The sequence below is a fragment of the Mercurialis annua genome, linkage group LG4 (genome assembly GCF_937616625.2).
Source record: "Mercurialis annua linkage group LG4, ddMerAnnu1.2, whole genome shotgun sequence".
NCBI lineage: Eukaryota > Viridiplantae > Streptophyta > Magnoliopsida > Malpighiales > Euphorbiaceae > Mercurialis > Mercurialis annua.
Window position 1 is genome coordinate 34,203,232 of NC_065573.1, and position 26,671 is coordinate 34,229,902.

General features: G+C 31.9%; 3 protein-coding genes across 4 annotated transcripts; all 3 read left to right on the plus strand.

The window, feature by feature from the left end:
* The first annotated feature begins 2,774 nt into the window (after nt 1-2,774).
* On the plus strand, nt 2,775-5,044 carry LOC126677305 (receptor-like protein kinase FERONIA). Of its 2 annotated transcripts, XM_050371860.2 has the most exons (2): nt 2,775-4,236; nt 4,330-5,044. In XM_050371860.2, the coding sequence occupies exons 1-2, from the start codon at nt 2,967-2,969 to the stop codon at nt 4,932-4,934; spliced, it is 1,875 nt and encodes a 624-aa protein (XP_050227817.1). In that variant the 5' UTR covers nt 2,775-2,966; the 3' UTR covers nt 4,935-5,044. The 2 variants fall into 2 exon arrangements, with proteins under 2 accessions (XP_050227817.1, XP_050227816.1); XM_050371859.2 differs by having other exon boundaries at nt 2,775-5,044.
* Nucleotides 5,045-13,317: 8,273 nt separating this feature from the next.
* Nucleotides 13,318-16,426, plus strand: LOC126679299 (receptor-like protein kinase FERONIA). Its single transcript, XM_050374297.2, has one exon. The coding sequence runs from the start codon at nt 13,531-13,533 to the stop codon at nt 16,213-16,215; it is 2,685 nt and encodes an 894-aa protein (XP_050230254.1). The 5' UTR covers nt 13,318-13,530; the 3' UTR covers nt 16,216-16,426.
* Nucleotides 16,427-21,239: 4,813 nt separating this feature from the next.
* On the plus strand, nt 21,240-24,361 carry LOC126679169 (receptor-like protein kinase FERONIA). The gene has a single exon (XM_050374122.1). It carries the CDS (start codon nt 21,450-21,452, stop codon nt 24,132-24,134), a length of 2,685 nt encoding a protein of 894 aa, XP_050230079.1. The 5' UTR covers nt 21,240-21,449; the 3' UTR covers nt 24,135-24,361.
* The last annotated feature ends 2,310 nt before the right edge of the window (nt 24,362-26,671 follow it).

A 26,671-nucleotide genomic window follows, 5' to 3' on the forward strand; every position in this document is an offset into this window, starting at 1 on the left:
TTAAAGTATAAAAAATACAAATTAAATTTATAATATACATACTAAATAATAAAATAGATAAATTATTCTTTCCAATAAGCATAAATTAAGAAAATCAAAACTAAATTACATAATTTCTACCTTACATTTTATAGGAAATAATATAGAATTAATAATTACGCGTGTAATTAATTTGAGAGATCCAAATTCAATCTAATTTGCATCGGACACAATTGCTAAACTTAAAAATGTGATAATTAATACGGCAAAATATTATTTGAGAATTACTTATTCTTACCTTTTTTTTTTTTTTGAATAATTACGTATTGTCTAGGAGATTATAACTTCGTTTGTTTCTAAAAGATAATCTCTCTATGAAGAACATATACTTCTTTTTTATGAATAAGAACGTATACTTTTAAGGAAAATAATTTCTCAGATTAAATTGGATTGCTTGTTTAAAATAACTAAATAGCATCCAATTTCATATTTTTCATATTTTCAGAGAGGGTAATGCCGTTGCCGATGATCTAGCTCGGCATGGAGTTTAAATAGTGGAATGATCTGATGGAATCAGCTGCTGTCTTGAATTCTCGTTTCCTGCTCCTGCAATTTGCTCCAATCTTCAAGCTTATATTTAGGGCATGGCCTGTTTAGGAATAGTAGGCAAAAGGCATTTTGTCCAATCCTAATAGTTATAGTTATCTCATCAGTTTTTGCTTTGTTTTTCACTTTTGTGAAATGTATCAGAATTATGTACATTTATTTTTCTATTTACTGAATTGTCAGCGAGAAAAATAATACATATGATAGTATGCTAAGAGGGTGTTAATTTAGTTGATTGAGATGCTCGAGTGCGTTACCTAATTTCTCGACTGCAAATGTTACGGAAAAGAAAGGAAAATAATTTATCAGGATTTTTTATTTAAAATTATGCGGGATAAGTCAATTGTGCTATTCTTTTTTGGTTTGATTTTTGAAGTGCTATAAAGAGTATCAATTGCAAAGGGTATTACTATTCGCCGCCCTAAATTACTACCTACCGCCCAACTTTCTACCAAAATATCCCTAAGCCATTTTCAGCTAAAAAAAAAAACTCAATTCTTTCAACTCAACTAAAAACCCGACAAATAACCGAGAAAATTTATAATAAAAATATCAAAATCACCTAAAAATAGAGGACGGTAACCTCTAATAATTAATCGGTTTTTAATTTTTTTAATGGGTCATCGTCTTGATTTGGCGATGGACCCTATGGACTATCGCCTCGATTTGGCGATGACCCCTATGGGCCATCGCCATCTGAGGGAGATGGCCCATTAAAAAAAATTAAAAAAAATTAAAAATTTAAAAAATTAAATAAATAAAAACCGATTATTTACCGGAGGTTCCATCTTTTATTTTTAGTCGATTTTGACATTTTTATTGTAAATTCGTTCGGATATTCGTTGGGTTTTTAATTGAATTGAGAGAATTGAATTTTTGTAAAAAAAAACTGAAAATGGCTTAGGGGTATTTTGGTAAAAAGTTGAGCGGTAGATAGTAATTTGAGGCGGTAAATAGTAGTCCACATTGCAAATGGAGTATAATTTTTTCATTTGAGAATGGCTTAATTTGCATATTTTCCATGGACCAAACTTTATTTTATTCTTGTTATCAATGGACCAATATTCCTGAAGGTATCAAATTAACATGTCATAATTTTTTTCCAGCTGATTTTCTTTGATAGAACGCTACAGATTTTTGGCTTTAGTTTTAACTAATTAAGGCTGTAAACAAAACCAAGCGATTCGCCAACAATATGGTATTTCATTTTGATAAAAAAAAAGTATATTAAAGGTCTTTTAATAATTGATAGGGGGAAACGTTTGTGAGAGGATTTGAACCCACGACCTAGTAGTATGTGCATATACCATTTAAGCTATATCTCACTGGTAAAAAGTTTATTAAAGTGTTCTTCATTATGATTTGATTTAGGTATCTGCAACTTTATGCCAAACCATAGCATACAAAGGATGCAGGGGCGGAACCAGCCCTATAGGGTGAAATGGCGACCGCCCCCGCAAACTTTTTAAAAAGAACAAATTAGTACTTTATTTTTTTTTTTAAATATAGTCATTAAATTTATACTTTTATATAAGTGTTATCTCTAATTTCTTGTTAATATCTTCAAAATTTATAACTTTTATAAATTTTTTATGTATAATTTTACTTATACTAGTTTCGCATTACGTGCTATGCACGTGGCTCGTAACGTAAGTTGTCAATGAATATATTAGTAAATTTATTATAATTATATCAATTTTTTTGTTTATAATTAATATTAAATTAGTTAAGAATTTTTTTAAAAGTAAATATAATATATTCGGCTATTAAATTTTTTGCCATACTGATTTATTTTTCTTTTGATTTTATAATAACCATAATTAAATAATTAACTTAGTTTTATTAATAATATCTTTAAAAAAAATAAGATAGAAATTTAAATAATATTATACTGACCAAATATAATATTTTAATTTTGTAGTTCAATCAAACTAAAAAATAGGTATTCCTACTAATTTGGAGACAATTTAGTTATTTTTTACATACTGATAATTTAGTTACATATTATAATTAGAACTTTAATTATAATAGTGATTAATTAAATACCTAATTAGTTAATGACTATAAAACCTATATTTAGTAGTAAACTTAAAAGGATTATTTAGTAAATTTGCCTGTCCCCCCTCCATCCGTGCTTTTATATATAGTATAGATTACAATGTAGTTATAAAAAAAAAATTACGAATTTTTTTTTCCAGCCCCCCATTTCAAATTTTCTAGTTCCGCCCCTGAAAGGATGGAATGTGAAAAGTAAGCTTCATGTTCTGACTTCTTAATTTCTTGCAAAATTTTCCAAATCAAGGACATTATATAAACAAATTGCTCATCAAATTCTTAAAATATTTTTAACATATTCACTTTTCCCTATTCTGAGTTCTCAGATGCTAATTTCAATCAAATTCGACACCTTCTTCCTCTTCATGTTTCTCAAATTTCTTTCAACTACAGTCTCTGGCAACTCGCCGGAGTTGTTCTCGTCCACTGATAATATACTCCTTAACTGTGGTGCATCAGGTAACTCAACCAGCCTAGATGGTCGAATTTGGACCGGAGATATTGATTCAAAATTCATTTCCTCATCAGCAGCAAATTTCGCAAACACTTACTGTAAACCCCTTGTTCTAGCAAAATTCAATGATCCTGTCCCATACCAAACCTGCAGAATTTTTCATTCTCAGTTGAATTACTCTTTCCATGTTCGATCAGGACTAAAAATTGTACGGTTGTACTTCAATCCTGTATCAGCCGGAGGATCCAACGGTTCTAAGGCAGTTTTCAGTGTTACAATTAGTCCTTCCACTCTTTTGAGTAAATTCAGCCCTTCTAATTATTCTGCTGATTCCTTTTTCAAGGAATTCAGCTTGAACATAAAAGACCATCAGATTCTGAACTTAGTCTTTACTCCAGGAACTACTAATAGCTCGTATGGTTTTATTAACGGAATAGAGATCGTATCAGATAAGCAGAAGCGAAAGTCGAAGATCCCTGCAATTATTGGAGCTGCAGCTGGTGTGATCATGGTGTTAGTCATAGTCAGATTTACAATTTTCTGGTATTGCAGAAGAATAAGGTTCAGCCAGGAGAGCACAAAGCCCCTGCAAGAAGGAATCTGTCGTATATTCACAGCTGAAGAGATCAGAAATGCCACTAACAACTTTGACAGAGATCTAATAATTGGAGACGGGGGCTTTGGTCGAGTATTTAAAGGATACATCGACACTGAAAACACACCGGTAGCTATTAAAGCACTCAAGCCAACTTCAAGCCAAGGGTCTAGCGAGTTCTGGGCAGAGATTGAAATGTTATCAAAGATCCGTCACAACTATTTAGTATCTTTAATCGGTTACTGCAACGAACAACATTTCATGATCCTGGTGTACGAGTATATGGCTAAAGGATCACTCCACGATCATCTTTATCATCCACATAATCCTCCATTGGCATGGAAACAAAGGCTAGAGATTTGCGTTGGTACAGCTAAAGGAATAAAATACCTTCATACAGGTACAGACCCTTGTATCATTCATCGCGATATTAAAAGCTCCAACATTTTACTTGATGAGAATTGGGTGCCTAAGGTTTCCGATTTCGGATTGTCTAGATTAGGCCCTACAAGCCTGTCGCGAAGCCATGTAACCACGGACGTGAAGGGTACGTTTGGGTATCTAGATCCTGAGTACTATGTCACTAACCATTTAACTGTAAAATCTGATGTTTATAGCTTTGGTGTATTGCTATTTGAAGCATTATGTGGCAGACCAGCGGTTGACATAAAGCTAGAAGATGAACAACATAGTTTAGCATCATGGGCTAAAAAACATGTCAAAGAGGGTACCGTTGACCAAATCGTTGATCCGAATTTAATGGGCGAAATCGCGACAGAATGTTTGAAGGTATACTCGAGGATTGCCGTGAAGTGCCTGCATGATCAAAAGAATGAGCGGCCTACTATGTCGAATGTGTTGAAGAAACTTGAGGTTGCATTGAAACTTCAGGAATCTGCCGATTTTGGTGCAGATGAAAATGGAATTGAAACGGCGGAGTTATCTCTGCGTCACAAGGGGGAGAGCAGTGGAGGTCCAGTGCAGTCATGTCCAACATTTTGGCCGAAAAATACATCTGCTAGTAAGGAATCTTACAGGTTTTTCAGTGACCGCAGAGCAAGGGTTGACAGTAAAATGGCTAAAAAACCACCATCCTTGAGGAGGCTTAGAGGGTTATTTTATACAATATTTGCATACAAATCTCTGCCCAGCAATCAAGGGCAATCCAGAGATTGTAGTTCGTGTGGACCAGATTTAACATCAGAGAAGATGCTGATAGAGATTATGGCTGCTCAAGAACTGTGATAAGTATGTGTGATGCGGAACAATAATCTTTAACTTTAGATTGGATTGTAATTACGAAAACTCATAATTATATCTGATCGAAACTGATTCAGAGATCTATATTTCGATTTCGACGTTGGGTGATTTGTGTGGTTTATAATGCTTAGTTAGTGGTTGACTAGCTGGATCCAAATCTTAGATATGAAGAAATAAATAAGTTTATTTGCTGAAAACTTAACATCACAGTTCAAATATACTATCTGCGGTTGAGAATTCGAAGAAGAAAACAACATTAGGAAAGAAGAAAGAAAACAGATAATTTCAGTAGACCTCATACTTGTTCTCCATTCGGTCAGAACACATAATTTCTAACAAATTCCAACAACCCTTTTTGTGTTCTGGGCTGCCGGAATCTAGTGACAGCCGCGACTATATCTGCTGCGGCAATCTGATCTAACGCCACCCTTCCGGTCGGAGAGGCAGTAACTTTCGCCCCGGATGTCACAACGGAATGGGACATTGGGCCCTTGCAGGGTTTGAAAAGTAGCAGGCTTTGAAGGAGCGAGCATTCTGCTAATTTGGGACTCCATCATGAACTCCAAATCTAGATTGGCCTCTGCTATGGTGAAGGCAGTAGTTGATGAAATTGAACTGCCACCGCAATGGATTGCGTTGAGCAGTATAACTGTCATCGTGACCGCCATTATTGTTATCTTCATTCTTTCTCTCTCTGTTTCTTGCTCACTTGGGATTTCAGTGAGGCACCCTCTTAAACTTGTGGCCGCTACTGTTTATAAATATCCAGGCCAGTAAAGGTGGGTGTAGTGTATATATAACTGATTAACATAAATTTTAAATATTTTAATGTTATAATTTAAATTTTAATATTTTATTTTTTTACTATTTAAAATATATTTTACCTTTTTACATTACTATGCATTTCAATTGTTTTAACAAATTTTTATCGAGTAAACGATCATTACGGTTTCTAAATTTATATGTCTGGCCAATTAATTTACATTTAGTTATTTTAATCAATTTAAAATTATATTTTTTAGTTTTAGGTTAATTCAAGATAAACGTATACCAAATGAATAATTTTAGAGACTGAATTAATTAATTTTATTTTTAATTAATAAAAATACAAATATTATTTTTAAATATATCTAAAAATAAAAATATTATTTTAAATTGATTAAAATGAACTAATTTTCTTACGCACTAGTTCACATACGACAATGGTTGCTTTTTCATTTTTTTTTTCATTTCAAAATTTTGCCGACAGGCACTTAAGCAAACATTTGAAATATCTTTTTTATGATTGAAAGTAGGTATTAGGGACAAATTTTGTAGTGTGATATATAACTAGGGGAAATTTTATAGGATACCTTTTTTTTATTTAATAACTATGCTATCTGATTTTTAAATTCTTTTTTATTTATATTTTTTATATTTATTAAAATAATTTTATTTAGTTTTTAATTTCAAAAATATTTATTTTACTTTCTCCGTTTAATATTTTTTATTTTATTTTATGGTGTATCTATTAGGGGTGAGCAAAAAACCGGCCAACCAAATTAACCGACTGAACTGATAAATTTTAGTCAGTTCGGTTTGGTTAAAATGGTTAATTCGGTTTTTATATAAAAAAATTAGGTTTATCGGTTATCAATTCGATTTTAATTATAAATTGTCCAAATTAACCGAACTGATCGAATTAACCAAAATTTTGAACTTTTTATTTTATTTTTTAAATTTTTTTCTCATAATTTTGTCGGTTTAAACGAAACAAACTGAATTAACCGACATATTTGGTCGGATTGATTTTGCTATCCTATTCGATCAGTTTCGTTTTAAGTTAAAATTATTATTCAGTCGTTTGGTTTTACCTATTCGGTCAAACAGTTAATTCGTTAAAGGGGTGTTGGCTCGGTTTTGGTCAAACCGACCGAATGCTCATCCATGGTATTTATGGTGTTTTTATAGTGTATTTTATGGTGTTTTGATGACCTTTTTTTATGTAAATACAACATAAAAATATAAATCAATGTATGAAATAAGAAGCATAAAAAAGGAGAACAATTATATTAACAAGAGATCTAAAATAGTTTGTGTACAAAATATCTAAACAATAACAAAAGACCAAAAATAATCTAAACAATCACAAAAAATCTAAAAGGGAGAAGACGAGGACGATGAAACTACCGAAAAAAAAGACGACGACAATGAACCAGCGAAAAAAATGACGACGACGATGAAATCACCAGAAAATTAAATGACAACGACGATGAAATCACTGGAAAAGAACATCAACGTTGTACTCGTAGATATGAGAAGGGTGGTTTCTTATGCTCGTAGATTTGAGATTAAGTAAAGAAGAAAACAAAAGAGAAATGAGAGAAGAAAATGAAAGAAGCAACAACTATGTGAGAAAAATGAAAAAAATAAGAAGAAATTCTATTTAAAAAAGATCATTTTTAAAATTATTTTGCTAAACATAATAGCGAGAAAAATTAGAGAAGTAAAAAGAAAATTGGATGGTGAGCATGTTAGTGAAATTAAGTTGCAGTAGTGAATGGTTATTGAGTTTTCAGTTGATGAAAGAGAGAAATATAGAGAAAGAAGCAGAGTATATAAGTAAATTATGTTAACAATATGATTGAATTAGTTAAAAGATTTGGATTAGTGATCTACTCCACCTATGAAAATTTTAACAGCGCAAGATACGTTAACTTTCCATTTAAATCGAGGTGACGGATAGCCAAGGAGGAAGTAGAGGTTATGTCGACGGAGAGCTACGATGCTGATGTGACCAGCTTGTTATAGCCGAGATGTGAAAGAACAGGACCGAGAAGCACTGTGTGTGAGAAGACCTTGTGAGTTCGCTGACAGTGGTGGTGGTGGAGGAAGTAAGAAGAAAGTATGCTGATGGCAGATAGAGATAAAGAAAAAAGTAGAGGAAGAAGATATATATAACAATTTCATATACAAAAACTATGTCGTTTTATCAAATTAGATAGTAAAATTAATTAAAAATTTCATACAGCAGAATGGGCTAGACAATGCTACCGTAATGGAAAGCTTGAAGACCTTGTCGATCCATATTTGAAAGGAAAAATCGCGCCAGATTGTCTGAAGAATTTCTTCGAGCTCGCTGTTAGTTGCTTAGTTGATAATGGAATGGATAGACCGTCGATGAACGATGTGGTATGGAGACTCGAATTTGCGTTGGACTTGCAAGAAACAGCAGTCAAACAGTGCGTACTTGAACCTGAAATAGACAAGGACATGGAGCGGCCGCTAAAAGAGTCGTCGCACGATGATAGCAGCAACAATTTCAGTTCTGACAGTGGACTTGTGATAGGTTCTCGGCTTAGTGGCATGACATTAACGAGCAGTAGTGATGATCAGAGCTTTCGCAGCAACTTTTCTGATCAAAAAGTTACGTCTGGTGCTGTTTTCTCTCAAATCATAAATCCTGAAGCTCGATGAGATCGTTTATTCTGATTAGCTTGCTATGAATTTGTGTTTATTAGCTTAATTATCATTTTTTCATAAGATTTCATTTTAATAGTTTCATGTTGTGTTTCATCAGCTTATGTATAATTCTCTCTTCAGAATGGATAAAAATAGAAACTACACCATTAGATGTAATATAATTATGGATAAATTGTGGAAACGAAATTATAAGTTCTCCAGTGAATTGCAAACTTTATTTATATTCTGTGATGGATTTGGAGACTTTTCATAAAAGAAAGGAACAAATATAAATTATATATTGTTAGGACTAATTGAATGGTATTTTGTGCACAAAATGCATTGATTGTGAAATGAGTGTCCTTTGCATAAAAAATTTATACCTTCAAAGATTCCTTAAGATATTTCTATTGCGTCCCTTTCATAGGGAAAAACAGGAAAGCTACTTGTAGAATATAAATGAAAGAAATTATAGTAATTCAAGTCATATAATTAAAATTTATTGGAGTATGTTAATTGGATTGAAATTAGGATATTAGGATTATATTTCTCACTTTTTTATTTCATGAGGTCTTCAAATTAAAATAGTTATCATAATTTTTTATTTTTAAATGAGTTATCAGGTAGTGATCCTATGAAGATTAATTAACAATTTTAATTATAAAAATTATGAGAAATTTGTATTTTCACGTAAATAATTAGAATTTATTATTTTTTAAATATAAAATGTGTTTATATATACATGAGCTTATAGTAACTCATTATAAATAGAAAATTGGAATAACAAATTTTTAGGTCTCTAAAGTATATCACTTTCAATTATATGATCCTTAAACTAAATTTTGTATTTTTTTGGTCCTTTAATTTCGCGATAACGCATTTTCGAGTCCCTGAATGACAAAAATGACGTGGTTAAGGGTAAAAATTTGTATTTTTGAATATAATAAAACAGTGTCGTTGCTATCATGTGGGGACATGAAAAATGTGTATTTGCTAAGTTGAAAGATAAAAAAAGACAAAATTTAGTTTAAGTACCAGATAATCAAAATTGGTATAGTTTAGGGACCTGAAATGAAATTTTCCTAAAAATTATATGTGTACCTTATTTTAGCAATTTTTTTTATTGAGATACTTCACATATTTTAATTAATTATTCCATAAAAAGTTTCGCTAAATATTTATAAATTATTTGGTAGGTTATAGGTCTGATGTTTAAAAAAAATCCCAACCTTTTAGCCCATTTTCAATCCTACCCTGACGTTGAAAACTGTTCAATTTTATCATATTTCGCATTTTATCGTTTTCTTTTATACCCCAATTTATCAATTTTTGAAATATTTTTACTTAAATGATGAAATCATTCAATTAATTAAGTTTAAAAATAAAATAAAATTCATTTATATTTAAAAAATACAAACAAGTCCTTTATTTTTAAAACTAATTAAAAATCATAATCAAATTAAAACTAATTTTATTAATTTAACTAAGTTTAAATAAATTTTAAACACATACGATTAATATATGGTAGACATGGAAAATGTTTTTTAATTTTATCTAAATAAAAAAATGTCAATTTAATATTTTATAGTATATTGAAATATAAAAATACGAAGAAAAAAATTGGTCAAATTTTAATATCAGAAGAAAATTAAAAAGGAATAAAATGTTAGAGTTTTTTTAAAAATAAGGCCTAGACTATAAGCATATATGTATAGACTTTTAAGTCTTTGATAAGGATCAGTAATACATGGTCCCGGTTTGGACAACGAAAATAAATAATGCATGGTCCATGATTTCTACCTCAGCTTCATGGAAAGTGGGATCATGCACTATAGTATAAAACAAAAACAACCATCTCATACTCCTTTTCTCAAGACTTAAACATGCCAACTTTTTTTTTTTATATAATTGAAAAGGGAGATAACGTGTGAAAGGAATTGAATGTACGATTTTGACAATATTTATATCATTTGAATTACAATTTGTTGATAATTTTAATCATTTCTAAACATATTTTCTGAATTACTAGCGGTCCACAAAATAGAAATAAAAAAAAAAAGAGTAAAGAATGGGGCGGTCATTTTGACTTCTACATATATAGTAACGTTGGTTTGATTAATCCATCGGTCATTTTGATTTTTCCATTTGTTTTGCTTAACCTTTAGAAATCCTCCACTTTAATTTTAAAATTTTAAATTGAAAGCCACGATTTCCACTTATATTAGAACCGTGAACCAAAATTGCCAGTTATCGAACAGGCCGAGGGGCAAATAAGGATTAACAAGTCATGTTGGGGGGCTTACTTTCTGATGAAAACGACTCTAAATTAATTGCATATTCAGTACGTAATAATATGCACATGACCCGTCTCTATGGAAGACTTCTTTTTGAAGTCGCTCTTTACTAAAATACAATAAAAATTAGTACTACTAATCAAAACTATTTTTCCAAAAGCATTTTTGTTTTTTGTTTTTTGAGATGCTGCCAAAGACTAATGACTTGTGCAAGTCTTTCTTAGCCCTATACGTGACTTAACAGTTTATCAGTTTTCTCAATCAAAAAAATTTGAAACATTTAATCAGTTTTATTATAATCTTCGTTGCTTCAGAAATTATTATTTTTGATATTGAATTACTTCAGAAATTATTATGAAAGAATTTCACGAAGAGGATAACATAAACAATGAGCCAGCAAGGATTCATGCTGGGAAATGGGCAGGGTAGTCCACCAGTTGTCAAAATGGGCCAAGCCCAGTACATTAAGCACCACCTTTAGTCTCAAACATACAAATGTATGGGTCTTGATAATAGAAGCCCAACAGAAATCCTACTATAGGCTTACAACTCCCCAACAGACAAACTTGAGGGGGCGGGATTTTATTTGCTCGAGCGATGTGTTGTTTTTTTTAATGTTTTCTGGATCAAATAATAGTCTCTCGCTTTTTTTTTATATCAAAAATAGGTTATATATTAAGAAATTAAACAAGAATTACAACTTAAATCGTCAAAGTATATCGTAGGTGTTTCAAAAAAGCAAATAAAACGCTATAACCAATCTACAAATTATAAAGTACCGCTCTCAATGCTCAAAGCCCAATTAGGACAATAACCCGAGGTACCGAAATATAGACCCTCCGGAACTTAGAGCCCTACTCTAACAAAAGAATTGAGTCTCCAACGTTCCCACTTGTATCGCTAAGATACAGGTAAATCACACTTTAATTGCTCACATGAGATACTGCTCACATTATAAAATGTATTTATAATGTTTGGAAGAAGCATTAATATTCGATTTTATGGTATTCATAATGGATTCAATTATTAGTAAAAATTCAAAATACATGGCTGATTAAATTAAAGTTTAATTGTGTCAAAAAAAATAAGATTTTTTAAAAATCTATCAAAACTTTTTATAAATTGTAAATTTATCTCAAATTTACCAATCCGTTAAAAATTTATTTAATTTCTGAAATTAATTTAATTGTATCTACATAACAATTAAATAAGTAATTTAAAATAAAAAAATTATCGATTGAAATGCTACATGATTCAGATAAATTGAATTTTTTTATATCATCTTGGCAATCATGTCGCGTAGACACAATTAAAAAAATTAAAAAAATAAGGATTAGTCTGAATGTGGAAGGTTTAAAGGTGTCGTCTCATAGTTGAGATCCGTTCAGGAAACCTCATGGATCCTGTACCAACAAAAATAATTAAAAAAATAAATTAGATTATTGTTGAGTTATAGTTCATATTTTTTCTATTAGGACTAGAATATTTAATCCTTTTATTTAGCATTGTTTTCTAATTAGGATTTGTAGTCTAGTTTCTTAATGGGTTAGAACTTAAATTGTGTATTAAGGTGACGTTGTTGTAAACTCATAATAAATCTATAGAATGAATTTTCTCTCTGTCCGTGGAGTAGATTGCATTGATCGAACCACGTAAATTAAATAAATTACGTTTGTGATACCATTATACCTTAAATAAAAGAAAGTTATGTTGTATAAATTTGATAGTGAGAGTATATCCCAAGAAGAAAGAAAGAAAGAAAATGGAAGCTTCATGTTTTAATATCACATGGGTAGGCCTAGCACTAGCAGCCACAACAATAGCTCATTCCTTTCTCAGCCAAACAAATTTTATAAGCGCGTTTTGTAGGGTCACGGAATTTTGTTTCTAATCATGTCCGTAATTATTCTAGCAATAACATAGAATTTGTTTTAAAAACATCTAATGACTAAAAAGATTTTCTAGTATTATCACTGAGCTGATTTATCCGGTCTCTTTGCTTTCTATAAAAAGTGGAAGCTAAAATACCATCAAATTATGACTTTTTTATTCGTTTGAGAAATTTCAAAAGAAGTTATTAGATAAACAAGTCAAATTAAGTGAAGCATCTCTAGTATAAAAATATATTAAAAATTATTTTACTTTATGAATACAACTTCTTGATAATTATTTTTTAGTTTGATATCAATTGATATTTTTTAAATTAAATATAATTTTTTTAAATTGAGTGATTGTAAAGTGTATTTAGTTAGTTTTTTTTATAATATAATATTAATATTAAGTCTTTTAATATAGATGCTTTAAAAAAAATTATATATTTTATAATTTTTTTATACAAATTCAATAAATTAATAATTCTAATAATTAATAAATTTGTGATCCACCATGTGTATTAATTATCAGAGGGACGACTGTAATTACAGAGTAAAAATAAAAGAGAAAAGTTTAAAAAAATAAACATGTAATACGCTGTGGTATAAAAATCAAATTGAAAAATTAGAATTAAAATGCTATATTTGTTTTTAGATCTATTTTATTAATTATTCCTATATAATATAGATGATCTCGGTCCACAAGTTGGAAGATTGAAATTTGACCTTTTATTCTTTTTTAAAATATCTAAATTAAAGACCAAAAAAATTAGTAGGGAAAAAAACATATCATGAATGCTCCTCCTAAACCTCAAAAATAGGTGATGTAACTTTCTTTTTTTTTCGTTAATTGCTGAAGACTTTATCTGAGCTGAAATTATAAGATATGCACATGAACTCACAGTAAGACCAAGTCTTCCACAAATTAGAAAGCCCAAAATGTGATAGACAGTCTCTAGCTACTGCACAAATACAATGATTTTCATTCTCTCCAACTTACATTCTAACAACATGAGGATTACCAGCAATAATTGGTTTGTCTCTCTGATATACATCTCCTTGCTTCAGTGCATCTTCTTTCAGGTTGCTGCTGTCAGTTCAGAGAACATAGCCATCGATTGTGGCTCACCCACAGATTCCGAAGATATAAGTGAAAGAATGTGGAAGTCAGATACCAACTCAAATTTTTCACTTGTAGATCACAACAACTCATCCATCATATCACCGGCAATCCAACCGCCGCGACAGGTTTATGCTGCCCCTTACGCAACCGCGCGCCTTTCTCGAACTCAGTTCACCTACTCGTTTCCTGTGGTCACAGGACAAAAATTTATTCGTCTCCACTTTTATCCGGCTTTCTACGGTGGATTTAATCGTTCTGATGCTTTTTTCTCCGTTAAAGCCGGCCGTTTTACTCTTCTCAGCAACTTTAGTGCTGCTCTTCATGCTGAAGCTCAGGATTTGGAAGGTTTCTTTAAAGAATTCTGCTTAAACGTTGCTGAAGAAGACGAACAGAAACTAAATATAGATTTTATTCCAAGTCCATATATGCCAGATTCATACGCTTTTATCAATGGGATTGAAATCGTATCCATGCCTCTCAATCTTTATTACAGCAAACCAAGTGATCGAGGAGTTGGTCTTGTCGGGCAGGATAATCAGCAAAACATTGAGAGTAGTTCAGCTTTGGCATTGATTTACCGGATAAATGTCGGTGGGAGTTCTATCTCTCCGAAAAATGACTCTGGAAACATGTTTCGAAGCTGGTCTGGTGAAGATGAAAAGTACTTGACCATTGACCAATCAAGCGTTCGCCCTTTTAATCTGACTATTGAGCTAAGTTTCGGAGATCAAATAGCTAATTACTCTGCACCGGCAAACGTTTATACAACTGCACGATCAATGGGGATGGATGGGGCGATAAACCAGCAATACAATCTCACTTGGGAATTTCCGGTTGATTCTGATTTCACTTATTTTATTAGGCTGCATTTTTGCGAGATTGAAACTCCCATACAAGTTCCCGGTGATCGAGTATTTCGGATTTACATAAATGATGATACAGCTGAAAGAAGCGCAGATGTGATTATGTGGAGTGGGGGATATGGATTTCCTGTGTATAAAGATTACGCCGTCATGATGACTGGCAACCGCGACCAAAAGAGGCAGAATCTGTCTGTTGCTTTGCAGGCGCTTTCTCCCCAACAAACTCATCATTCTGACGCAATTCTTAACGGGATTGAAATCTTTAAATTAAGCACGCCGCTAAATAATCTTGCCGGTCCAAATCCTGATATCGCCTTTCCACCAAATGATTCGCCGGCCTCAGCTATATCACCAAAACCGAAGAATAAATGGACGAAAATAGGCGCCCTTATCGGGGGTGTTTTATCAGGGGTTGTGGTGCTTGCCACTCTGTTTTTCTTCATTTTTCGGCGAAGTTCGAAAACCAAGGACTCGGGTAATTCTATTTCTTCGGCCAAGTCCGGAAAGACCCAAGGCTCAACTCTACCGTGCGATCTCTGTCGCCGATTCTCACTTTCTGAGATCAGAGACGCGACTAACAACTTCGACAGTTTATTCATTGTGGGTGTGGGCGGGTTCGGTAATGTCTACAAAGGGTTAATTAATGAAGGAGCCATATCGGTCGCGATCAAACAGTTGAATCCAGGCTCGGAGCAAGGCGCACATGAATTCAAAACGGAGATAGAAATGCTCTCGCAGCTTCGATACCTTCATTTAGTCTCTCTTATTGGTTACTGCTATGAAGATGGTGAAATGATTCTGGTTTACGATTACATGGCGAAGGGGACACTTCGCGATCATCTCTACAAGACCGATAATCCTCCATTGCCATGGATTCAGAGGCTTAAAATCTGCATTGGAGCAGCGCATGGACTGCAATACCTTCATTCAGGTGCCAAGAACTCTATCATCCACCGCGATGTGAAATCAACCAATATCTTACTGGATGATAAATGGGTCGCCAAGGTTTCAGATTTCGGGCTGTCAAAATTCGGTCCGAATAGCATGTCGAAACCACACATTAGCACAGTGGTGAAAGGAAGTATTGGGTACCTAGATCCTGAATATTTTCATCTTCAGAGATTAACAGAAAAATCTGATGTCTATTCGTTCGGAGTGGTATTATGTGAAGTTTTATCCGCTAAGCCACCGGTGAGTAGAACGTCAGTTAGCAGGCCGGTAAGCCTAGCAGAATGGGCTAGACAATGCTACCGTAATGGAAAGCTTGAAGACCTTGTCGATCCATATTTGAAAGGAAAAATCGCGCCAGATTGTCTGAAGAATTTCTTCGAGCTCGCTGTTAGTTGCTTAGTTGATAATGGAATGGATAGACCGTCGATGAACGATGTGGTGTGGAGACTCGAATTTGCGTTGGACTTGCAAAAAACAGCAGTCAAACAGTGCGTACTTGAACCTGAAATAGACAAGGACATGGAGCGGCCGCTAAAAGAGTCGTCGCACGATGATAGCAGCAACAATTTCAGTTCTGACAGTGGACTTGTGATAGGTTCTCGGCTTAGTGGCATGACATTAACGAGCAGTAGTGATGATCAGAGCTTTCGCAGCAACTTTTCTGATCAAAAAGTTACGTCTGGTGCTGTTTTCTCTCAAATCATGAATCCTGAAGCTCGATGAGATCGTTTATTCTGATTAGCTTGCTATGAATTTGTGTTTATTAGCTTAATTATCATTTTTTCATAAGATTTCATTTTAATAGTTTCATGTTGTGTTTCATCAGCTTATGTATAATTCTCTCTTCAGAATGGATAAAAATAGAAACTACACCATTAGATGTAATATAATTATGGATAAATTGTGGAAACGAAATTATAAGTTCTCCAGTGAATTGCAAACTTTATTTATATTCTGTGATGGATTTGGAGACTTTTCATAAAAGAAAGGAACAAATATAAATTATATATTGTTAGGACTAATTGAATGGTATTTTGTGCACAAAATGCATTAATTGTGAAATGAGTGTCCTTTGCATAAAAAATTTATACCTTCAAAGATTCCTTAAGATATTTCTATTGCGTCCCTTTCATAGGGAAAAACAGGAAAGCTACTTGTAGAATATAAATGAAAGAAATTATAGTAATTCAAGTCATATAATTAAAATTTATTGGAGTATGTTAATTGGATTGAAATTAGGATATTAGGATTATATTTCTCACTTTTTTATTTCACGAGGTCTTCAAATTAAAATAGTTATCATAATTTTTTATTTTTAAATGAGTTATCAGGTAGTGATCCCATGAAGATTAATTAACAATTTTAATTATAAAAATTATGAGAAATTTGTATTTTCACGTAAATAATTAGAATTTATTATTTTTTAAATATAAAATGTGTTTATATATACATGAGCTTATAGTAACTCATTATAAATAGAAAATTGGAATAACAAATTTTTAGGTCTCTAAAGTATATCACTTTCAATTATATGATCCTTAAACTAAATTTTGTATTTTTTTGGTCCTTTAATTTCGCGATAACGCATTTTCGAGTCCCTGAATGACAAAAATGACGTGGTTAAGGGTAAAAATTTGTATTTTTGAATATAATAAAACAGTGTCGTTGCTATCATGTGGGGACATGAAAAATGTGTATTTGCTAAGTTGAAAGATAAAAAAAGACAAAATTTAGTTTAAGTACCAGATAATCAAAATTGGTATAGTTTAGGGACCTGAAATGAAATTTTCCTAAAAATTATATGTGTACCTTATTTTAGCAATTTTTTTTATTGAGATACTTCACATATTTTAATTAATTATTCCATAAAAAGTTTCGCTAAATATTTATAAATTATTTGGTAGGTTATAGGTCTGATGTTTAAAAAAAATCCCAACCTTTTAGCCCATTTTCAATCCTACCCTGACGTTGAAAACTGTTCAATTTTATCATATTTCGCATTTTATCGTTTTCTATTATACCCCAATTTATCAATTTTTGAAATATTTTTACTTAAATGATGAAATCATTTAATTAATTAAGTTTAAAAATAAAATAAAATTCATTTATATTTAAAAAATACAAATAAGTCCTTTATTTTTAAAACTAATTAAAAATCATAATCAAATTAAAACTAATTTTATTAATTTAACTAAGTTTAAATAAATTTTAAACACATACGATTAATATATGGTAGACATGGAAAATGTTTTTTAATTTTATCTAAATAAAAAAATGTCAATTTAATATTTTATAGTATATTGAAATATAAAAATACGAAGAAAAAAATTGGTCAAATTTTAATATCAGAAGAAAATTAAAAAGGAATAAAATGTTAGAGTTTTTTTAAAAATAAGGCCTAGACTATAAGCATATATGTATAGACTTTTAAGTCTTTGATAAGGATCAGTAATACATGGTCCCGGTTTGGACAACGAAAATAAATAATGCATGGTCCATGATTTCTACCTCAGCTTCATGGAAAGTGGGATCATGCACTATAGTATAAAACAAAAACAACCATCTCATACTCCTTTTCTCAAGACTTAAACATGCCAACTTTTTTTTTTTTATAATTGAAAAGGGAGATAACGTGTGAAAGGAATTGAATATACGATTTTGACAATATTTATATCATTTGAATTACAATTTGTTGATAATTTTAATCATTTCTAAACATATTTTCTGAATTACTAGCGGTCCACAAAAATAGAAATAAAAGAAAAAGAGTAATGAATGAGGCGGTCATTTTGACTTCTACATATATAGTAACGTTTTGAAATTTAATTATTTTAGTTGGTTTGATTAATCCATCGGTCATTTTGATTTTTCCATTTGTTTTGCTTAACCTTTAGAAATCCTCCACTTTAATTTTAAAATTTTAAATTGAAAGCCACGATTTCCACTTATATTAGAACCGTGAACCAAAATTGCCAGTTATCGAACAGGCCGAGGGGCAAATAAGGATTAACGAGTCATGTTGGGGGGCTTACTTTCCAGTTTTCCCTGGAAAAAGATAACAGACAAGTGAAATGGTGGGGTTATTGTTGGAAAGCAAGACAAGGCTAGTTGTGTAGTGTTTGTATTCTGATGAAAACGACTCTAAATTAATTGCATATTCAGTACGTAATAATATGCACATGACCCGTCTCTATGGAAGACTTCTTTTTGAAGTCGCTCTTTACTAAAATACAATAAAAATTAGTACTACTGATCAAAACTATTTTTCCAAAAGCATTTTTGTTTTTTGTTTTTTGAGATGCTGCCAAAGACTAATGACTTGTGCAAGTCTTTCTTAGCCCTATACGTGACTTAACAGTTTATCAGTTTTCTCAATCAAAAAAATTTGAAACATTTAATCAGTTTTATTATAATCTTCGTTGCTTCAGAAATTATTATTTTTGATATTGAATTACTTCAGAAATTATTATGAAAGAATTTCACGAAGAGGATAACATAAACAATGAGCCAGCAAGGATTCATGCTGGGAAATGGGCAGGGTAGTCCACCAGTTGTCAAAATGGGCCAAGCCCAGTACATTAAGCACCACCTTTAGTCTCAAACACACAAATGTACGAGTCTTGATAATAGAAGCCCAACAGAAATCCTACTATAGGCTTACAACTCCCCAACAGACAAACTTGAGGGGGCGGGATCTTATTTGCTCGAGCGATGTGTTGTTTTTTTTAATGTTTTCTGGATCAAATAATAGTCTCTCGCTTTTTTTTATCAAAAATAGGTTACATATTAAGAAATTAAACAAGAATTACAACTTAAATCGTCAAAATATATCGTAGGTGTTTCAAAAAAGCAAATAAAACGCTATAACCAATCTACAAATTATAAAGTACCGCTCTCAATGCTCAAAGCCCAATTAGGACAATAACCCGAGGCACCGAAATATAGACCCTCCGGAACTTAGAGCCCTACTCTAACAAAAGAATTGAGTCTCCAACGTTCCCACTTGTATCGCTAAGATACAGGTAAATCACACTTTAATTGCTCACATGAGATACTGCTCACATTATAAAATGTATTTATAATGTTTGGAAGAAGCATTAATATTCGATTTTATGGTATTCATAATGGATTCAATTATTAGTAAAAATTCAAAATACATGGCTGATTAAATTAAAGTTTAATTGTGTCAAAAAAAATAAGATTTTTTAAAAATCTATCAAAACTTTTTATAAATTGTAAATTTATCTCAAATTTACCAATCCGTTAAAAATTTATTTAATTTCTGAAATTAATTTAATTGTATCTACATAACAATTAAATAAGTAATTTAAAATAAAAAAATTATCGATTGAAATGCTACATGATTCAGATAAATTAAATTTTTTTATGTCATCTTGGCAATCATGTCGCGTAGACACAATTAAAAAAATTTAAAAAATAAGGATTAGTCTGAATGTGGAAGGCTTAAAGGTGCCGTCTCATAGTTGAGACCCGTTCAGGAAACCTCATGGATCTTGTACCAAAAAAAAAATTAAAAAAATAACTTAGATTATTGTTGAGTTATAGTTCATATTTTTTCTATTAGGACTAGAATATTTAATCCTTTTATTTAGCATTGTTTTCTAATTAGGATTTGTAGTCTAGTTCCTTAATGGGTTAGAACTTAAATTGTGTATTAAGGTGACGTTGTTGTAAACTCATAATAAATCTATAGAATGAATTTTCTCTCTGTCCGTGGAGTAGATTGCATTGATCGAACCACGTAAATTAAATAAATTACGTTTGTGATACCATTATACCTTAAATAAAAGAAAGTTATGTTGTATAAATTTGATAGTGAGAGTATATCCCAAGAAGAAAGAAAGAAAATGGAAGCTTCATGTTTTAATATCACATGGGTAGGCCTAGCACTAGCAGCCACAACAATAGCTCATTCCTTTCTCAGCCAAACAAATTTTATAAGCGCGTTTTGTAGGGTCACGGAATTTTGTTTCTAATCATGTCCGTAATTATTCTAGCAATAACATAGAATTTGTTTTAAAAACATCTAATGACTAAAAAGATTTTCTAGTATTATCACTGAGCTGATTTATCCGGTCTCTTTGCTTTCTATAAAAAGTGGAAGCTAAAATACCATCAAATTATGACTTTTTTATTCGTTTGAGAAATTTTAAGGGAAGTTATTAGATAAACAAGTCAAATTAAGTGAAGCATCTCTAGTATAAAAAGATATTAAAAATTATTTTACTTTATGAATACAACTTCTTGATAATTATTTTTTAGTTTGATATCAATTGATATTTTTTAAATTAAATATAATTTTTTTTTTAAATTGAGTGATTGTAAAGTGTATTTAGTTAGTTTTTTTTATAATATAATATTAATATTAAGTCTTTTAATATAGATGCTTTAAAATATTTTTTATATATTTTATAATTTTTTTATACAAATTCAATAAATTAATAATTCTAATAATTAATAAATTTGTGATCCACCATGTGTATTAATTATCAGAGGGACGACTGTAATTACAGAGTAAAAATAAAAGAGAAAAGTTTAAAAAAATAAACATGTAATACGCTGTGGTATAAAAATCAAATTGAAAAATTAGAATTAAAATGCTATATTTGTTTTTAGATCTATTTTATTAATTATTCCTATATAATATAGATGATCTCGGTCCACAAGTTGGAAGATTGAAATTTGACCTTTTATTCTTTTTTAAAATATCTAAATTAAAGACCAAAAAAATTAGTAGGGAAAAAAACATATCATGAATGCTCCTCCTAAACCTCAAAAATAGGTGATGTAACTTTCTTTTTTTTTCGTTAATTGCTGAAGACTTTATCTGAGCTGAAATTATAAGATATGCACATGAACTCACAGTAAGACCAAGTCTTCCACAAATTAGAAAGCCCAAAATGTGATAGACAGTCTCTAGCTACTGCACAAATACAATGATTTTCATTCTCTCCAACTTACATTCTAACAACATGAGGATTACCAGCAATAATTGGTTTGTCTCTCTGATATACATCTCCTTGCTTCAGTGCATCTTCTTTCAGGTTGCTGCTGTCAGTTCAGAGAACATAGCCATCGATTGTGGCTCACCCACAGATTCCGAAGATATAAGTGAAAGAATGTGGAAGTCAGATACCAACTCAAATTTTTCACTTGTAGATCACAACAACTCATCCATCATATCACCGGCAATCCAACCGCCGCGACAGGTTTATGCTGCCCCTTACGCAACCGCGCGCCTTTCTCGAACTCAGTTCACCTACTCGTTTCCTGTGGTCACAGGACAAAAATTTATTCGTCTCCACTTTTATCCGGCTTTCTACGGTGGATTTAATCGTTCTGATGCTTTTTTCTCCGTTAAAGCCGGCCGTTTTACTCTTCTCAGCAACTTTAGTGCTGCTCTTCATGCTGAAGCTCAGGATTTGGAAGGTTTCTTTAAAGAATTCTGCTTAAACGTTGCTGAAGAAGACGAACAGAAACTAAATATAGATTTTATTCCAAGTCCATATATGCCAGATTCATACGCTTTTATCAATGGGATTGAAATCGTATCCATGCCTCTCAATCTTTATTACAGCAAACCAAGTGATCGAGGAGTTGGTCTTGTCGGGCAGGATAATCAGCAAAACATTGAGAGTAGTTCAGCTTTGGCATTGATTTACCGGATAAATGTCGGTGGGAGTTCTATCTCTCCGAAAAATGACTCTGGAAACATGTTTCGAAGCTGGTCTGGTGAAGATGAAAAGTACTTGACCATTGACCAATCAAGCGTTCGCCCTTGTAATCTGACTATTGAGCTAAGTTTCGGAGATCAAATAGCTAATTACTCTGCACCGGCAAACGTTTATACAACTGCACGATCAATGGGAAGGGTTGGCGCGATAAACCAGCAATACAATCTCACTTGGGAATTTCCGGTTGATTCTGATTTCACTTATTTTATTAGGCTGCATTTTTGCGAGATTGAAACTCTCATACAAGTTCCCGGTGATCGAGTGTTTCGGATTTACATAAATGATGATACAGCTGAAAGAAGCGCAGATGTGATTATGTGGAGTGGGGGATATGGATTTCCTGTGTATAAAGATTACGCCGTCATGATGACTGGCAACCGCGACCAAAAGAGGCAGAATCTGTCTGTTGCTTTGCAGGCGCTTTCTCCCCAACAAACTCATCATTCTGACGCAATTCTTAACGGGATTGAAATCTTTAAATTAAGCACGCCGCTAAATAATCTTGCCGGTCCAAATCCTGATATCGCCTTTCCACCAAATGATTCGCCGGCCTCAGCTATATCACCAAAACCGAAGAATAAATGGACGAAAATAGGCGCCCTTATCGGGGGTGTTTTATCAGGGGTTGTGGTGCTTGCCACTCTGTTTTTCTTCATTTTTCGGCGAAGTTCGAAAACCAAGGACTCGGGTAATTCTATTTCTTCGGCCAAGTCCGGAAAGACCCAAGGCTCAACTCTACCGTGCGATCTCTGTCGCCGATTCTCACTTTCTGAGATCAGAGACGCGACTAACAACTTCGACAGTTTATTCATTGTGGGTGTGGGCGGGTTCGGTAATGTCTACAAAGGGTTAATTAATGAAGGAGCCATATCGGTCGCGATCAAACGGTTGAATCCAGGCTCGGAGCAAGGCGCACATGAATTCAAAACGGAGATAGAAATGCTCTCGCAGCTTCGATACCTTCATTTAGTCTCTCTTATTGGTTACTGCTATGAAGATGGTGAAATGATTCTGGTTTACGATTACATGGCGAAGGGGACACTTCGCGATCATCTCTACAAGACCGATAATCCTCCATTGCCATGGATTCAGAGGCTTAAAATCTGCATTGGAGCAGCGCATGGACTGCAATACCTTCATTCAGGTGCCAAGAACTCTATCATCCACCGCGATGTGAAATCAACCAATATCTTACTGGATGATAAATGGGTCGCCAAGGTTTCAGATTTCGGGCTGTCAAAATTCGGTCCGAATAGCATGTCGAAACCACACATTAGCACAGTGGTGAAAGGAAGTATTGGGTACCTAGATCCTGAATATTTTCATCTTCAGAGATTAACAGAAAAATCTGATGTCTATTCGTTCGGAGTGGTATTATGTGAAGTTTTATCAGCTAAGCCACCGGTGAGTAGAACGTCAGTTAGCAGGCCGGTAAGCCTAGCAGAATGGGCTAGACAATGCTACCGTAAAGGAAAGCTTGAAGACCTTGTCGATCCATATTTGAAAGGAAAAATCGCGCCAGATTGTCTGAAGAATTTCTTCGAGCTCGCTGTTAGTTGCTTAGTTGATAATGGAATGGATAGACCGTCGATGAACGATGTGGTGTGGAGACTCGAATTTGCGTTGGACTTGCAAGAAACAGCAGTCAAACAGTGCGTACTTGAACCTGAAATAGACAAGGACATGGAGCGGCCGCTAAAAGAGTCGTCGCACGATGATAGCAGCAACAATTTCAGTTCTGACAGTGGACTTGTGATAGGTTCTCGGCTTAGTGGCATGACATTAACGAGCAGTAGTGATGATCAGAGCTTTCGCAGCAACTTTTCTGATCAAAAAGTTACGTCTGGTGCTGTTTTCTCTCAAATCATGAATCCTGAAGCTCGATGAGATCGTTTATTCTGATTAGCTTGCTATGAATTTGTGTTTATTAGCTTAATTATCATTTTTTCATAAGATTTCATTTTAATAGTTTCATGTTGTGTTTCATCAGCTTATGTATAATTCTCTCTTCAGAATGGATAAAAATAGAAACTACACCATTAGATGTAATATAATTATGAATAAATTGTGGAAACGAAATTATAAGTTCTCCAGTGAATTGCAAACTTTATTTATATTCTGTGATGGATTTGGAGACTTTTCATAAAAGAAAGAAACAAATATAACTTATATATTGTTAGGACTAATTGAATGGTATTTTGTGCACAAAATGCATTGATTGTGAAATGAGTGTCCTTTGCATAAAAAATTTATACCTTCAAAAATTCCTTAAGATATTTCTATTGCGTCCCTTTCATAGGGAAAAACAGGAAAGCTACTTGTAGAATATAAATGAAAGAAATTATAGTAATTCAAGTCATATAATTAAAATTTATTGGAGTATGTTAATTGGATTGAAATTAGGATATTAGGATTATATTTCTCACTTTTTTATTTCATGAGGTCTTCAAATTAAAATAGTTATCATAATTTTTTATTTTTAAATGAGTTATCAGGTAGTGATCCTATAAGATTAATTAACAATTTTAACTATAAAAATTATGAGAAATTTGTATTTTCACGTAAATAATTAGAATTTATTATTTTTTAAATATAAAATGTGTTTATATATACATGAGCTTATAGTAACTCATTATAAATAGAAAATTGGAATAACAAATTTTTAGGTCTCTAAAGTATATCACTTTTAATTATATGATCCTTAAACTAAATTTTGTATTTTTTTGGTCCTTTAATTTTGCGATAACGCATTTTCGAGTCCCTGAATGACAAAAATGACGTGGTTAAGGGTAAAAATTTGTATTTTTGAATATAATAAAACAGTGTCGTTGCTATCATGTGGGGACTTGAAAAATGTGTATTTGCTAAGTTGAAAGATAAAAAAAGACAAAATTTAGTTTAAGTACCAGATAATCAAAATTGGTATAGTTTAGGGACCTGAAATGAAATTTTCCTAAAAATTATATGTATACCTTATTTTAGCAATTTTTTTTATTGAGATACTTCACATATTTTAATTAATTATTCCATAAAAAGTTTCGCTAAATATTTATAAATTATTTGGTAGGTTATAGGTCTGATGTTTAAAAAAAATCCCAACCTTTTAGCCCATTTTCAATCCTACCCTGACGTTGAAAACTGGTCAATTTTACCATATTTCGCATTTTATCGTTTTCTATTATACCCCAATTTATCAATTTTTGAAATATTTTTACTTAAATGATGAAATCATTCAATTAATTAAGTTTAAAAATAAAATAAAATTCATTTATATTTAAAAAATACAAATAAGTCCTTTATTTTTAAAATTAATTAAAAATCATAATCAAATTAAAACTAATTTTATTAATTTAACTAAGTTTAAATAAATTTTAAACACATACGATTAATATATGGTAGACATGGAAAATGTTTTTTAATTTTATCTAAATAAAAAAATGTCAATTTAATATTTTATAGTATATTGAAATATAAAAATACGAAGAAAAAAATTGGTCAAATTTTAATATCAGAAGAAAATTAAAAAGGAATAAAATGTTAGAGTTTTTTTTAAAATAAGGCCTAGACTATAAGCATATATGTATAGACTTTTAAGTCTTTGATAAGGATCAGTAATACATGGTCCCGGTTTGGACAACGAAAATAAATAATGCATGGTCCATGATTTCTACCTCAGCTTCATGGAAAGTGGGATCATGCACTATAGTATAAAACAAAAACAACCATCTCATACTCCTTTTCTCAAGACTTAAACATGCCAACTTTTTTTTTTATAATTGAAAAGGGAGATAACGTGTGAAAGGAATTGAATATACGATTTTGACAATATTTATATCATTTGAATTACAATTTGTTGATAATTTTGATCATTTCTAAACATATTTTCTGAATTACTAGCGGTCCACAAAATAGAAATAAAAGAAAAAGAGTAAAGAATGGGGCGGTCATTTTGACTTCTACATATATAGTAACGTTGGTTTGATTAATCCATCGGTCATTTTGATTTTTCCATTTGTTTTGCTTAACCTTTAGAAATCCTCCACTTTAATTTTAAAATTTTAAATTGAAAGCCACGATTTCCACTTATATTAGAACCGTGAACCAAAATTGCCAGTTATCGAACAGGCCGAGGGGCAAATAAGGATTAACGAGTCATGTTGGGGGGCTTACTTTCCAGTTTTCCCTAGGAAAAGATAACAGACAAGTGAAATGGTGGGGTTATTGTTGGAAAGTAAGACAAGGCTAGTTGTGTAGTGTTTGTATTCTGATGAAAACGACTCTAAATTAATTGCATATTCGGTACGTAATAATATGCACATGACCCGTCTCTATGGAAGACTTCTTTTTGAAGTCGCTCTTTACTAAAATACAATAAAAATTAGTACTACTGATCAAAACTATTTTTCCAAAAGCATTTTTGTTTT